The sequence below is a fragment of the Anomalospiza imberbis genome, chromosome 5, assembly GCF_031753505.1.
Source record: "Anomalospiza imberbis isolate Cuckoo-Finch-1a 21T00152 chromosome 5, ASM3175350v1, whole genome shotgun sequence".
Lineage (NCBI taxonomy): Eukaryota > Metazoa > Chordata > Aves > Passeriformes > Viduidae > Anomalospiza > Anomalospiza imberbis.
The window spans coordinates 31,819,350-31,835,501 of NC_089685.1; the positions used below are offsets into that span (position 1 = coordinate 31,819,350).

The 16,152-nt window shown below is 38.5% G+C and overlaps 1 protein-coding gene across 5 annotated transcripts in view; it reads left to right on the plus strand.

The window, feature by feature from the left end:
- Positions 1-1,621: 1,621 nt before the first annotated feature.
- USP15 (ubiquitin specific peptidase 15) overlaps positions 1,622-16,152 on the plus strand; it is a 61,513-nt gene continuing 46,982 nt past the window's right edge. For 4 of the 5 annotated variants that reach the window (XR_010999077.1, XR_010999078.1, XM_068190081.1 and 1 more), the window contains exons 1-3: positions 1,622-1,780; positions 12,598-12,725; positions 15,744-15,874. Coding sequence is in view for 3 of the 5 variants with exons in the window: in XM_068190081.1 (XP_068046182.1) it covers positions 1,692-1,780; positions 12,598-12,725; positions 15,744-15,874 (348 nt within the window). In the remaining 2 variants the exon portion in view is untranslated. Of the gene's footprint in view, positions 1,781-12,597; positions 12,726-14,648; positions 14,792-15,743; positions 15,875-16,152 lie in introns of those variants that run through there. The other variant, XM_068190083.1, reaches the window with a different exon arrangement.

Sequence of the window (16,152 nt, forward strand, 5' to 3'; positions counted from 1 at the left end):
CATTTTCCAAGAATGTGAGTTAAGTTTTGGATACTGTTTCATTATGAAAAAGAATTGTTTCACGTGAAGCACTGGTAGTCCTACAAAGAGTCTTAACTCTTGTCTCTCCTCTGCACTTCTTAAAGCTCTGCTTCAAATGGCACATTGTATGCTTTGCTGTCCCTATTTGTAGCACCTAATACCTGTCTAGCATCCATTTCTGTACCACAAATAGATTGAACTCAGGAATAGGAGATCTTTCACTGAGTAACTGCAGTTATGCAACATAAAGCACAGAGGCATGGGTGGCTCCAGGTGAACCTTCTGGCAAAGTAAGCTGTTGATCGTCCTGCTACAGCCTGAAGCTGTTTTCCAGCACCATGGATTGAGAAATATTTTCCCCAAAATGTCCATGAAAATATAATTTCTGTATAAATTCAGTTTTGGAACAGAGATAACTTTCAGAGTGTAAAACACTATTCTTATCTGTTAAGCCCTGGTGTGGGGTGGGAACTTGTCAAAGTTCTTTCTACACTTGGAGATTCTAACTAGAAATTTATTCCTGAAGTGGCTGAAAACCTTCTTCTTGTTGTTAAGTTTTCTCTTATTAAATGTAGCCATTAGACCCACAGCTGTCCCTAACATTTATGTTTTACTTCCTTCTCCCTCCTCCTGGAATTTCACATTCTAGGTCCTAGAGAAGCCATGAATGTACAGTCGCTCTGAGCTCCTGGGAGTTCTTACATATCCGATATGATTGTCATATTATAATTTTGCCTTTATTTCCACATCATCATCCTCACTGATAATCCTGATACTTTACTTAGCTTTGTACTACCATGTCTGCGTAACAGCCTTCTTTTTTTGCAGCGCGCATATCTAAATAGCACTTTTTAGTGCTGTTTGTAACAGCTACCTGCTACTAGATTCTATGTGCTAATTAGCTAATAATGCTTAATGCAGTAACTGGCAGCCTGACGTGCAGTGCTGGTGTTAGTCACACAGTGCGGCTGGGTGTAAAGACTTGGGCACAGGAAGGGCCGCAGGCAGACAGCTGCAGGCATTACACTTACACTAGCTAGATCTAAAAGAACGAACTCCTGCTCTCAAGTGTTTGTAACCAGCACCCCAGCCCTAAATTCCCACACCGCTTTGATTCTTTGAAATCTCTATACAAACATCAAGACAGAGAACCTGGTTATGTAACGTAATATTTGGCCTTTTTTTTTTTTTTTTTTGTGTGTGTGGGTGTGAAACGCCAAGCAACAGGTTGCACTGTTTGTACAAGGTTCAGGCAAGAGCGACTGAAACAAACACAACAAATTATCCCTTGGTTTCTGCGAAGGTCTGGAAAAGCTAATGCGAGTCACACATACTATTTGAACCCGCCACTGCATTTGCACAACACAGACGGTATCATCATATGCATTACGGTGATCCAAACCACTCATCTGGTAGCGAGGCGTAAGCGATCTCCCTACGCTCGCGCTCCGATTAAGGCACTGAGGGAAATGTCGCCTGCCCGTCCCTCCGGGGGGACCGGCACCGGGGGGCGGGACGGAAGACCTCCCGGCCGCGAGGGGGCGCTCCGGTCCCCGCCCCGCGGCTTCTGGGAAGGGCGGGGCCGCGGCCGCCCCCTGCAGGCGTCACTCCCAGCATGCAGCGCGGCGCGCTCCTGCCCCTGCCGCCGCTGCCGCTGCCGGGCGGAGAAGATGGCGGAGGGAGGAGCGGCGGATCTGGAGACCCAGCGCACGGACGTCGCGGCGCTGCTCAAAACCGCCCTCCGCAAGGGCGACACCTGGTGAGGGAGGAGCGGGGGCGCTCGGGCGGACCGGGGCTGGCGGCGTCCCCCTGCCCCCGGGGCCTCTTGGCTGCCGGAGGGACCGACCTCCTTCCCCTCGCCCCCCCCCAACCCGCTCCCGGGGGCGGCTCGACGTCTCTCCCGCAGCCGCGAAAGTGGAGGCGGGTGACAAGGGCAGGGAGGCAGTGCTGTACCACGCGGTTCCCGCCGCTCGGTTCCCGCGGCTCCTGCCAGGCGGGGAGCGGCCGCCTGGGTGCGGCGGGGCCTCGGCCTGGCCCGGGCTGCGGGCGGGCGGGCGGCGGGCAGGCACCGAGGTCAGCGCCCTGAGGGGGAGGGCAGCGGGGAGCGGCGCGGCTGCCGGGGCGCGCTGCCGGGTGGCAGCCCCGGATGGCGGGCCCGGAGCCCGCACGGGGCTTGTTTTGGCTGCGCGAGGAGTACTGAGGTGGCGGAGAAGAGCTCTGCTAGCAGGCGTTTCTTCCATTATCCAGGCTGAAATGGCCCCGGGTTCGCTTTCACCTTATCGGAAATAATACCTGTGCTCTGGCCTAGGTGCCCTGATGCCCGTCCGTGGCTGTGACAAGCCTTGAGTTTAAATTTTATTGTGAGTGGAAACGCGTTCGTTTCCTGAGTCCTTGAAGGTGCGAACGGACCCTTATGATATCTTTTCGACAACGAACATTTGAAAAATATGTTTTTCTGGTCATTCGTGAAATATTCCCTAGTATGTCATACAAATTGTCAACAGAATAATCCACGGTAAAATAAGCACCTCTCTTTGGCGTGAATTTGGTAATTGAGCTTCTATAGTTGTAGTTCTATTGGGCTAGGAAATCGGACTTTTTTTTTAGGAGGGGAAAAAAATAAGGAACTGACACTTTTTCCACGACTCAACCTCTTCATCACTTCCTGTGTGAAACTGTCACCCAAAGACAAAGGCTGAAGCATTAACTTACAGAAAATTAACTGTGAATACACAGAAGTAGAACTAGCCCACCTCATTTCAGCTGTCATCACTCACTGTTCCAGTTCTATAAAAGACTATATTTAACAGTGTTGATACTGCAGCATGTGTCAGAAGCATATATTCTGATGCATTATTCAAATACTGCTGAGTATATGTTCAGATTTGGCATACGAACACACTGCTCTTGAAACTGGAAAAGTGTAAGAAACTAGAAAAAGGAAATGAATTCACGAGGTAGTGTTGAAAGTGACCAGCGGTAGTAAAAGCATGCTCAGGCTTCATGTCTTTCAAGACTGTTTTTTTATGGTTCTGTTAGGTAATTCCCAGTTACTAAAACAATGTTTCAAGCAGTTAATATTGTTCAAAGTGATAGTACTTTTATGACTAGTTGACAGCATGACTGAAACAGTAAGTTTACTGTGCTGTTTACTTTTTTTAGTACGTTCGATATTTTAATACTGAGAAATCAGTTATGTGGGAAAAGCTTCTAAATGTTCTGTGAAAGTATATCTAGCTGGGATTGATGCTGATATAAGTCAAATGTTGCAAAGCTGAAAAAGCTGCAGCAAACTCCCATTAAGTTTTACTCGTGACCTGTTAAATCGAGCTACATAAACGTGTATGCTTGTGCATTCATAGGATTTACGTTTTGACTGTGCTGCTATCTTCACAAGTTAAATGGTATGTTTAGTCCAAATGCTTTTGTAGAGGTGTTTTGTAAATGGCTTTGATCTTTTGGGACGTCATTAAGGAGACAACAGTTAAGGTGCTGTTAACCATGATTCAAAATTGCATTGATTCAGTAGTAAATACTGATGAAAAAAATTTCAGGAGTGCCATACGAGCTTGTTCTGTTTGAGCTTTAAAACAGTCAAATGCAGTCCTTTTAAAAATGCTGATTTGTACATCGAAAGTCTTTTCCGTGCTCTTCAGAATTTAGAATGGAGTTATTCTCCCCAAGAAGCTACATATGGAAAGTATAAAGCTTTGGGGGTTTTGTCTAAGAAAAAAGCAACTAAAGAATAGGGCAAAGAGAGGCAAATCTTAGAAGCATCTGTGAAGTAGCTGATGAATTTCTTTGTTAGTTCTTCATGTATACTGCAGAGAGAAAGAAATAAAATTTACTTGAAATGCAACATTTTTAGAGTTAGATATTGGAGGAAGAATTGCTAGAACTAGAAACCAGTTGAACAGGTAGTTTAGTAAGCTGTAGACTTTGTTCCATTAGATGTTTTTAAGAGTAGCTTGGGAATAGTAAGCATTAGGCTGTATTGCTTCAGTGGACAGACAAGGTTAGTGTCTTTTAACTGCTTCAGCTGCAGGGACAAGATTTTGGGCTAGTTTGTCCCAGTGGTGTTTTTTTAATTCTTTATGGCCAGTTAATAAATTATTAAATTCTGAGAGATTGAGGATTCTTCCATCTCTCCATTCATTCTGTTTTTCCAAACATACATTAAATAAACACCAGATTTTTCCAAGAACTAATTTCCTTTGTTCATCAGTTCTTTTGAATTATGTTGTCTACTTTCGTTAGTAAAGTCAGTATAAAAACTACACTTTTGTTCCACAGAATTTGAATTAATATAATTTTTACTTCTTGCAGTATTGGCCAAAGAATCTTCAGGTTCTGTGGTTCTTTTCTGTTTAAGAGAAGAAAAAATGCTTCATTTCATTGTATGTCTCACAGTTTTAGCATCCGATACATCTCAGAATTTTGAAATTCTACTGGTGCTTGACAAGTGAGGACAATTTATTGTCTGAGGAGATTTTACCCTCTTATTTAGAATGACAGAAATTATTGGTTGTTACAGCTGCAGGCAAATCTGAACTCACTCAGTGTCTTCCACTCTCAAATTGAAGATCAGTTGATGTTCATCAGATTTTTAGGCACAGTATAATTTCTGTGAAGAACTGGTCTGGATGATGTCATTTAATGCCTTTGTAGCTGCAGTAATATTCTTGAGAACCTTGCCAAGTTTTTCTGTTTTTACAGTATCACGGAAGTAGAGTTTTCAGTAATGAAAATTATTGATCTTGGCACAGTTTTGTCATAGAGGGGAAGACCATCAGTTTTTCTGTGTGACTTCTTGGGTGATTTCTCTGTAATTTCTTCCCCATGTTAAAGTGTGATTTCTTGATTTTACCTTTAAAACCACCCTCTGCCCTTACTTCCCTGTAGTTCCTGTTCTTTTGTGGCTTAGTCAGAAATGTTGTTGCAGTAGCTCAGATATGACATTACAAATGCTTTCACGCTCTTGAACATATTGTCCCTCCATGGTCTAGGATATGTAACCACATTTCTCACCTTTAGGTATTACCTGCCAATAAATGTTTTACTTAAAGTGCATGATAGTGACTTCAAAATAGCTAACAGCTCAGCAATCAGTTTTACCACTTTTTCTCCGTCTTCCTTGCAGAGTTTCCCTACTGTGCTTCTTTCATCTATTGCTTGCCATAACAGTTTGTGAGCTGATGAGAACACAGAAGTTACTTGGATAAGAATTAGGCAGTTACCGTAGACAAAAACTATCACATGGAGTTTATTTAGTGACTAAGGGAACAAATGCAATCATTAGATGTTTGAATAGGGAATACCAAGTAGCAGTACAAATATGTACTGTATACACAGTATATTAGTGAAACTGTTGTACTGTCCAGTTCTGGTGTCCACATATGACAGGAGGTGTTCAATTAGAGTGAGTTCAGACATCTCAAAATCTAATAGGGAAAGCAGAAGCTTTGTCTTTCAGAGAAGAGCTTAGAGAACCTTTGTCTGTTTTGCTAGAATTTTGAATTGTGAAATAGTTACGTAAGAAGAAGATGTCTTCTGGGATAAGGATTTTCAGATGAGCATATAAAGATTTAAGACACTATGTAAACTGAAGCTAGTCAGGTTTAGGCCAGAAGGAAGATGTTGATTTTCAGCCCTGTTAGCCAATAAATTTTGATGCCAGTCATCACTTCACAAGAGTGATGAGATAGATTCTTAATCTCGTCTTGCTTTTTAAGACTTGCAAATCAGGAAAACCACGGAAGTACAGTATTTTTAGTTTTCATATGTCTGATACACATAATTTCTGAAGTTCTGCTGAATCTAGGTAGAGTACTTTTGTTATCCATACAGTGCATTTCTTGGATGGTGAAAAAAATATTCTTTTCTTAACCTGTGGGAATTTCATTGCCTTTTCAGTTGTAATACTTGGTCACTAAAAAGAGTAAGTAAAAATGAAGTGGGGTAAAAATCCTTCCCAGTGAGTGATCAGTAGATATAAGTTCAACCTTAGAGGATTTTTCCTCCAGAAGTGAATGTCCTCACTGAACATGTAAGCGTTTTAATTCTGGCTGCAGTGAAAATTAGGGAATCTTGATGAACAGGGCTACATCTGTAGGCCTGCTTAAAAACCTTGCGTTGCTCATCATTGATGATAGCCTTGATGCTGAAGTGCTTAGCTTTAATAGTATTTTACACTGTGGTCTTCAAAGAACGTGCTGAGTTGGAAGGGCCCCATAAAGATCATCAAGTCCAAGTCAGCCCTGCCCAAGACATCCCCAAGAGTCAGGCCATGTACCTTTTTCTCAGTACTGTCCTCTAAGTGTTTTCCACATTTTATCATCCATCATTGCTTTGTACATGAACAGAACCTATATTGCTGTTAATGGAAAATTTTACTTGATTTCACTGAGAGCATGATGAGATGTTATGGACCTGCACTTCAATAATATTTGGAATGATATTCTAAATTATTTTGATAACTTCATAAAATGAGAAACTAGGAACACTATGTCAGTGTTCCAAGGATAGATTAAGAGATGGATGGGTCTTTATTTTCAAATTATGTTTAAGTTGCTGATTTTGACTTTTAAACCATGTGTTTGAAGTTTGGTGTTAGGTTTCTCTCACTGCATAAGGAGTGGTGCTACATGTGACCAGTGGTTTACAAAGATTAAAATTCTTCTGGACAATACTTACAGTGTCAATGAGTAAATGCATTTTTCTTCTGTTAATTGATTAAGTGACATAAGACCATGTTAAAATCATGTTTGTTCCAGGCTTTTGCCTGGAAATTGATTTGTTAGATTATTTTTTAATGAAAAGTCTTTACTTAAATGGAAATTTTCTAAGGGTATGCAAAACACTTATATGGTTCTTAACATAATGTTCACACTGAAATTTTAACATAAAATTGCACTTCACTAATTTTGGCTGAATCCTACTTTTCGGTCAGCCTCTTGGTTGACGAGGCCTCTTTGGCCTATGGATGAAGAATTTGCTTAGCCTACAGTAGCACATTGTGGCAGTGGAGCGTATTCTGGGCTGTAGTGAGAATTTGATTAGTTGATTTCAAATTATGGTGCATTTTGCTGAGCTAAACACTTATTTCTGAAGAGGAATCTGGAATACTTAGACGGATCTCTTAAAAATAGTAAACTATTTTTTTTGTCTTTGACACCTGCACTTTTTTCTTGTGGATTTACCTATGTTTTGAATAAAAAAGATTGTATGGTTTGTGTGATAAACTAGAATAATTATCACCATTTTGAACTTTAAGAACTTGTTAATTCTGGAAGAAAATTGAATTTAAAGGCATCTATTAATTTTGAGTGTGTTTGGTCAAGCAGTTTTTGCCACCTTAATCAAAGTAGAAATACAGATACAAACCCTTTCTTATCTTCTTATTTTTGTAGTTGGAGTTGTGCAAGAACAAAAATCAGATGCTGTGCCTTTAAGCAGGAGTCCTAATTTGCTTTCTGCAAAACAGTTGTTCCACTTTGTCCTCTGTGTTGCTTAATCTGTACTCATGCACAGTGAGGAGAGTAAAAAAAAAAAAAAATCCTCACCTATCTCTCTGGACAATTTGCACAGTTTTACTGTTGAAAGTGAAATAGGTTCTGTTCAGAAGATACGATGTCCCAGCAGTACACAGTGCAGAATGAGTGTCTCTCTGTGAAGTGTCTTTATTGCATATTAAAGTTTTCTGGTTTGATTTTGAATTCAAAGAGCTGAAGTATCAGTGATTATAAATAAATCTAGGTTACATGTTGTTTAATTCTGTCTATATATAATGGTCACAAGAATTCAGAATGCTTTTGACAGCAGTGGGAAATACCAAGATCTTAGTCATACTGTTCAAATATTTTTCTATCAACTTGGATGTTGAGGTAAAGAATGAATGCTGTTGTACTTGTCTAATGTTTCTATTATGTTAATAAGGTTTATTAAGTCAAAATATGCAGTAAATCACAGGTGAACTTGAGTTACATTAAAAAGTTTCAAACCATGGGAGAATTTTAGAAATCAGTTAATAAGTTTCCTGCTCGTACTTTCTTTTGTTCAGTGAACAATGTCCATGTGGTCATGCAGCTGCGAACTTTTAAAACTTCCATAAACTTCAATTGATTTTTATTATTTGTTGAGTGTTTATTTAAGAAATAAAGGTGTATTTCAAGTGTTGTAATAGCTTCAATTTTTTGTACCTATAAGTTAATGTGCAAAGGCTGTAAGTAATCCTATTTTGGGCTGCCTTGAATCTCTGCAGTTGATCATTTGGTCATACATAAGGATACCATCTTTTCTGGTAAATTTAATTGGGTGACCCAGTTCTATTGGGTTTGCATGGCAGGTGTTGGTAGCAGGGTTGCTACAGGCGTGGCTTTTAGGAGAAGCTGCCAGAAGCTTCCCCTGTGTCTTACAGAGCCAGCTCCAGATGGACTGACCACTGGCCAAGGCCAAATATCCCAAATTGAAAGGGACATATAAGGGACATGGAATCCAACTTCCTGCTCTTTGCAAGCTAAACCATATGCTAAGAGTGTCTTCCAGGTGATCCTTGAACTGACCAGCTTGGTGCTGTGACCAGTTCCCCAGGGAGCCTGTTCCAGTGATCAGCCACCCTCTTGTGCTTTTCATGATGTGGAGTATGAACTTGCCCTGTTGCAGCTTCATTCCATTATCTGGCATTCCAGAGGACTGTAGAGTATAAATTGTCCCTCTTATATGATAATACACTTCAGACAGGCAAGAAACATTTTACAGAAGAGAGCAGTTATGTCTTATAAAGCAGCCTGGAGCTCTACTCAGAAGTAAATACTAGGTAATGAAGTAGGCCAGACTTGAACTGAGAACATATTCACATGTTCTGTAGTTTTTGATTCTACTTGCACAAAGAAAATTTTAAGTATACATAATATAACCAAGAAAAAAAAAAACTCCTAAAGCTAATTAGGCTGTACAAATAATTCCAGTATTGTTAATACTGAAAATTCCATATTTGAGTGTAATTTTCAGCAAATGGTACATGCGTGTTTTTGCTTATTTTAGGTAAAGCTTTGGGTCTATTCCAGTGTTCTGTGTCATTGACCAGTTGGCTTCAAGTGACTTGGTTGTACTATTTTCTTCAAACAATTTGAGGTTACTAATTTATTTGAAATACCTATAAATGTCAGGTATCTGCTGTTTTAGATTTAACCAGTTCATTTGGCTGTGCAGTTGTCTTAGTTTTTAAGGTTTGCCCCCCCAAAGCAGAATATCTAGAAATTTGAGATTGTTCTTGACTTCAATCTTAATTCAAATCCTCCAGATTTGTTTTACCTCAAAAGATGGGTTGGTTATCCTGCTCTAGCTAAACTGATGACATGCCAGAAAGCAAAATTTGTGTTTCCTGATATCTTGATTCCATCAGATAAGAAACATTTCTTAATTATAAAAAAATAGATAGGCCATACATTTTAACTGTGATGGAGAGTTCCGGGTTGGCCTTCTTGGTCAGGTCCACAGTTCAAAAAACTACTGTAGCATTGGACTCATTTGGAACTTCTTCCTGCATTAGGTAATATAAAGGCAAGACATTGTACCAAGCTTAATATACATATTAAGCTTTTGGTCTCTGTTTTAGTATTTTATTTTTGTATCTGGGACAACACGCATTACAGGGTAGGGTATCTGTTCCAAGTGCATACCCCAACTTTTTAATATTTTTTCCTTAAAAAGGGATCAAATATCATTTAACAAATGAGGGTTTAGCAGATGTAGTTCTGATTACTTGAGCTTCCTCTTAAATTACTGAATGTCCCTCATAGGTAATAGTTTTCAGATGGTTGATTGTGTCATGGATATTATAACACTGATGATAAGTTTCCTTCCAGTGGTTTGCCTTTTCTTGTGCAGATTAGTAGTCTTGTTGATCTTGGTGAGAATACTGTATTGAATGTGTAGAGTCAAAAGCTGTAAGTTATAAATCTCTGATTATTACTTTTTCTGTTAATGCTAAGAAGTCTGGATTTTAGCTACAGAAGAGCTTTAGCAGGTTGATTGATTTGCTTTAAACTGAGCGTGGTGTAATTGTGCTCCTTTTTTTTCCCCTTCCCTGGCATAATCTTCAATGTGGCATATCCTTATTGGATAAAATGAAGGTAGTGTATGGCATTTGAATGTAAATTTCTGGTTTCCCTAATTTTACTGGAAAAGTAGTATTTCATGTCTTGATTAAGAGCAAGTTCTTGTAATGGGGTGTTCTGGTTTTCGCCAGGATAGAGTCCATTTTTCCATGGTGAGGAAGTGGAGCTTGGAGCCCAGCCCTGGGCATGTCCAGGTTATTATATTCTACCACCCCCGGGAGTGGGAGTCAAGGGTTAGGGTTAGAAAAAGCGTGGCAGGAGAGGGAATCCCATCCACCATTATTCATTGTCCCCCAGGATGAGCATTTTGCATGTAAATAACCCGCTTTTTACACTTCTGTTATTAATGTTGTTGCTGTTACTGTTTCTTTTTCTCATCTCATTTCTGTTTCCAGTAAATTGTTACTATCTCAGCCTGTAATCTCTGCTTTTTGTGGAGCGAGGGAAGGGAAGCAGTTTATGGTTTTGTGGTTTTTTATTCAGAGTGCTAAATTGGGGAATACCATTTTTAAACCAGGATAAGAGAGAAGATTACAGTTACTGTGACTGTGTTCAACAGTAACTCAAAATAGCTTTTCTCACCTGTACCAGATTTCTAATGAAGCAAAAGTAGCAGAATGTTCATTAAAACACATAATATGTATAAAACACAGATATATATGTACATGCACATACATGTCTATAGCCAGTAATTTGCTCTAAGAATTCACATCTATGGTGTCTGGTAACATTTTTCGAAATCTCTATGTGCAGATGTTTTTTTCCTGGCTAAATAAATTTGGTAAATTTTCTTTTCCATGTAATGCATGCTACCTCTTCTTTGTGGTAAAGGAACTTGACTGTGCTGTTTAGTTCTTATCGTACTTACATACTTGCATGATTTATAAGTGGCCTTTCAGCTTTCTTTATACAAGCAATATTAAGCTCTTATTTGAGCCTGAAAAATTGCTAAATGCAAAATTCCTAAACGTGAAGGGAAATAATTAAAGATTTTTTGCACTTCGTGTTAGGAATCAGCAATGTTTCAACATTTCTGTTAGGGAGGACCCTAAAGAGATACTGCACAGCAGATGTTGGTTGACAGCAAAATTAATTGGATATGGAAGAAGAAAACTGATGAAGTGTTGAAATAGATAATGTTGAATATTTAAAATCTAGAACAGTGGACCCCAAGCTTTCTCACACTGTAAAATTTTATTATCAAAAATTTGTATTAATCACTTTGTTACTGGGGTGTGATAAGACATTTAACACAAACCATTTGAAAAGTAAAATGATTCTCTGGGAGCAGTAGTTTCTTAAGCATTAATTAAAGGCAGTTTGCCTGTATGATAGTTTCTTTTCTGTGTAAAATTGTGTCTTTGCTTCTTAAGATTCATAGTTCATTCAAATTTAGGTCAAGAAAGTAGAGGCCAATGGGACAAGGCTAGCAGGTTTTTTGGTGACTGCATTCATAACCACACAATTACAGCTCTTGTGGAATAGAGCTGGATGGCCACAGTAGAAGAGAAAAGGGAGAATGCTGTTGGCCTTAAATATGTTCATGAGCATGAAAACTTAGTGTATAAAGGCAAGGGCATGTGAGTAATCAAATTCAGTTTCATCCTAACATAGTAGCAAAAGATTTGGAACAGACAAGGCAGCAGATTATGAATACTTTTAGGAAGGAGAAATAATGCATATGGTATCTTAAAAAAATAAATACTAATCTGAGCATCACTGAAAAAATTTAGTATCTTGATCTTAAAGAAATTCTGGACAAAAACATATAAAATGTAGGTATCACTGGACTTTATGGAAGCCAGACTGTGGCAACAGTTTAATCTGGCTAAAAATACTGTAGAGCTGAGATTCGAGTTATAATCTCTTTATATGAAGTGTGATGGTCATAATAATTTGTAGGAGGAACATCTAGTCCTCTGTCAAAAGTAGACCATTTACTGCTTGTGTTGATGTTGACTCGGAGAAGTCATGCTCTCTGGTTCTTGACAAGGCATCAGAGTCCTGAAGTTTTTTATGTTGTACATGAATGTTATAAATGAAACTCCAGCAGTAGACAATGCTTTACTGAAAGTTCTCTCTACCTTTTTTAAAAGGCTGTTTAATTATAGAGATTTAACTTGAATGTCCTGAATTTGAAAATCAAGAACAGGAATTAAAGGTGACAGTCATCCATGCTAAAAAGGGAAATGTTTTTTTTTTTTCAATTTGCCATTTTTCAGCCTCTGAAAATACAGATTATTGGCGGTCTTGCAAAACTGTACCTGGCACTGTTAGTGTGATCTTTAATTGACCCCAGTTAAAGTCCTCACTGGTAGGAAATGCTGATAATGGTTAGAAGAACAAAGAGAAAAACATTGTCATTTCACAAGGCTGATGAATGCTGGTGCATTATCGTGAATGCGGTAGGAAGTAGTAGATTGCCAATAATTAATATGTATGTCTTATTCCTTTTAAGGTATCTAGTGGATAGTCGCTGGTTCAAACAGTGGAAAAAATATGTTGGTTTTGACAGCTGGGACAAATACCAGATGGGAGATCAGAATGTGTACCCTGGTCCTATTGATAACTCTGGACTTCTCAAAGGTAACTGCCTCTCACTGTGAAATAAGCCTATAGTGCATTAAGTGCAAAATTGTCACAGGTAGTTTATCCTTTGAAGTTGGCAGTGTAAATGAACCTCAGCATACATAAAGGTAAAAATTTTGGTTTCTTTGCAGACCATGACAAAGGAACTGGAATAGATTTCCCTAATAAATCACAATTTTATAAATACAGTTATTGAAACTTCTTTGTAATGGTAACAAAATATGTAATAATGTAGAAATTCCTGGTTTATAATGAGATTTTGGGCTGTCTTGAGAACTGAAAATTAGTCAAGTTGACAAAAAGGTGGCTTGAGTTCGCTATGATTTCCCTTTTTTTGGCAGCTTAACCAAATTGGTTGATTTAAAATAAGATTTTTAAGTTGAACTCTAAAACTTAGTTCTGTAAATAAGCCCCAAGCTCGCCCTTTAGTTCTGGAACAATTGAAGAAGTGCTCTTATTCAGTTCAGTGATCTAAGTTGTGTGAAATGCTGGAGGATAATTTCTTATCTTTATGGTTTTGTAAGGATATTCAACTCTGTCACTGCTGTAATTACTCAGGTCTGACTGACTTCTCCTGAACTAGCCAAATTTGTGAACACTCATCTTGGAATACTTTTCCACATATTTTAATCTTCACATCAAATTCTGTATTTAATGTCCAGTATCAAAATGCCATTAAAGATGTTAATATTTAATCTAATAGATACAAAATTGATCAGATAATTGGTTTTCTTCTTTGCAGTTACAGGTAATGTAATAATACTGCTTGTTCTATTGGCACATAGTAATACCAGTTTTGCCAACTTCATGGGGTTTATGATGAACTCTTGACTTTCTTAATTCAAAACTTCTGTAGTTAGTATCTCATTATTTTACAAATTGAATGTTAAAGATGATTGCACCTTTCATATAGCTTGTTGTACCATGTTCTACAAATTGTCAGTGTGAATGAGTATGTCTGACACTGACCAATGCCTTTGTAGAAAGTGCTGTACTGTCATGTACATCTATATGTTCACTTCCATCCAGAAACTTTGAAGTCTTTTTGCTCCAGGTAAGTGTTGTGTTTTGTTTTCTGAAATGTGAGGATTTAGATATTTTGTACGTTCTTGTAGTAAATCTTGCAGTGAGGCAGAGATGTTCAGGTAATGCATCTCACCATCAGATGTCGCAACATCTTTTTATCCTCAGTAAGGTAGCATCATCTTGTTCTCTCTTTTGTGTCTTCCTCTTCAAAAGCAGGTGATTTCTAGTTGTACCAAACACTGTTAGCTCATCTGTACCATTTATAACTTAATCTACATACCTGTTCAGATTATGCTTAAAGTTACTGTTGTTATGAAGTCTACTTCAGGGTTAGCTGTCCAAATTAGAAGTCATGTTAGCCATTTTCTTGAAAGCTTCTGAAAACCTGTATTCTGTTGTTTTGACACTACCAGTGCCCCTTTCAAAATAAACATTAGGGGTTGTGGACCTCGCTTTTTGTCATTCAAGGTTCTAAACTATGGCTCCATGTTGGCAGTGATTCCGTGCATCCAGTTACTCTCTAACATCTACTGTTCTTGTGTAAAGGCATTATTAGGGGCATTAATGCCCACAAATAATAGCTTTTTCTTTCACCCACTGCAAAGCAACAATCCTCTGTACTAAGTTTTCTATGTAGCATAGACTGACCCTGAAAATGCTTGGATTTTGATCTTGTCTTTGGCACATACTATGATCTAGTTGCTGTCATGCTACTCTCCTTAAAAATGTGCATCTGATTTAAAGAATACAATAATTATTCATGCTTTCTCAGATATTCTGCACTGTAATGCAGTGATAAGGAAAACTGTAATTGAATTCACAAAAGACTGATTCCAGGAAACTAAAGCAGTATGTTGTGCTTATATTACTTAAATGCTTCTCCCTTGTTTCCAGAACATTTGGATGAAGTGAGAGCAATGAAAAGTAACAGGTAGAGATTTCAGTTAATCTCAACATGTGCAAAAAAAGTCGAATGTGATGTAATGCACGTGTCATGTTCAAAAGAAGAGATACATCGTCAAAGTGGGCACAAGGAAGTAGGTATTTAGAGTAGCTGGTTGTTCATCATAGAAGACAGTGTTGTATATGAGGGAATGAATTGTCAGAATCTGGGTATCTGTTTGATGGTTCTAAAAAATTATACTAGAAAAAATGTTGGTATTTTTAGAAGGAGGTAATGGAATCCAAATTACACCTTCTCACCATGTAAGATCAGTGCAGAAAAACCATATGAATCTTGTGAAGAGTTATGTCGACCTGAAGAAGTGCTTGTGGATTTCTCCCATCACTGTGCTCCCAGCTACAATGTGATGCTGCCAGATGGAAGGACAGCTGCCCTAAATGTTTGAAGCTCACAGTGGCTCACATCTGGAATTACCTCTTAGACCTAAAAGATAGCTACTATTGATAAGGATTGAAGGAAAGCTAAAAGCATGCTGCTTACTTTAAGAGATTCCAAGTTGTGCTTCATTCAAGTGCAGCATCTCCCCTTCTCTGTAAAGAATTTTGTAGTGACTGTTTCCAGAGCACATAGGATCCTTTAAATAGGAGGTTGTACTATGCTACTTTCCTAGTCTTGACTTAGGATGAATTACTTCAAACTTTGTCTTGAATCGACAGTTAACTACTCATTCTCATTTTCAGCTGTGGAAGTATCCATGATGATGTGGGAATGTGTGAAGTGAGTAGGAGAAATGAATTAGTTTCTCTGAAAGCTGGGATGGTGTATGATAACAAACTAGGTGCTTATAATTGCATGAGGATATAAAGTTGTCACTCATACAGTAAGGGAAAACCTGTAACAGGTGTGCTAAGCATAAACTGGGTAGTTTGCCTACATAGTTTCAGAAGACCTCCTTTGAACACCATAATACTGGTAACATAATTGTGACTGAAAATATTTTGCCTGCTGTTTATGTGAAAAATGTTACATTAAAAACTCAAGTACAGCATTACAGTATTCGAGTGAAAATAATCTTTCTCGTATAGATGGTGATTCTCAGTCTCTCAAGGAACATCTCATTGATGAGCTGGACTACATCCTTTTGCCAACTGAAGGCTGGAATAGGCTAGTGAGCTGGTACACACTGATGGAAGGTCAAGAGCCAATTGCACGCAAGGTACTCTTTAACTATCTGCTGGGATTAGTATGATTCAGATGTAGTCCTGCAAATATGCAGGAGTTGCACAGGAATTTATTAGCAGACTTTTAAGTCCTGGCCTGTCATAATCATACAAAGAACTCCTGATTTAGTTGCTTATTAATATCTTATTTTTGTTCAAATTTTGAGGCTTAAATGTGTAATATTGAGGAAGGGGGATGCAAAGTTCATCATACTTTCTTTTTCTGGAAATAAGTTCTATTAATAAATATCTCAAGATGAATTTGCTTTAGAAG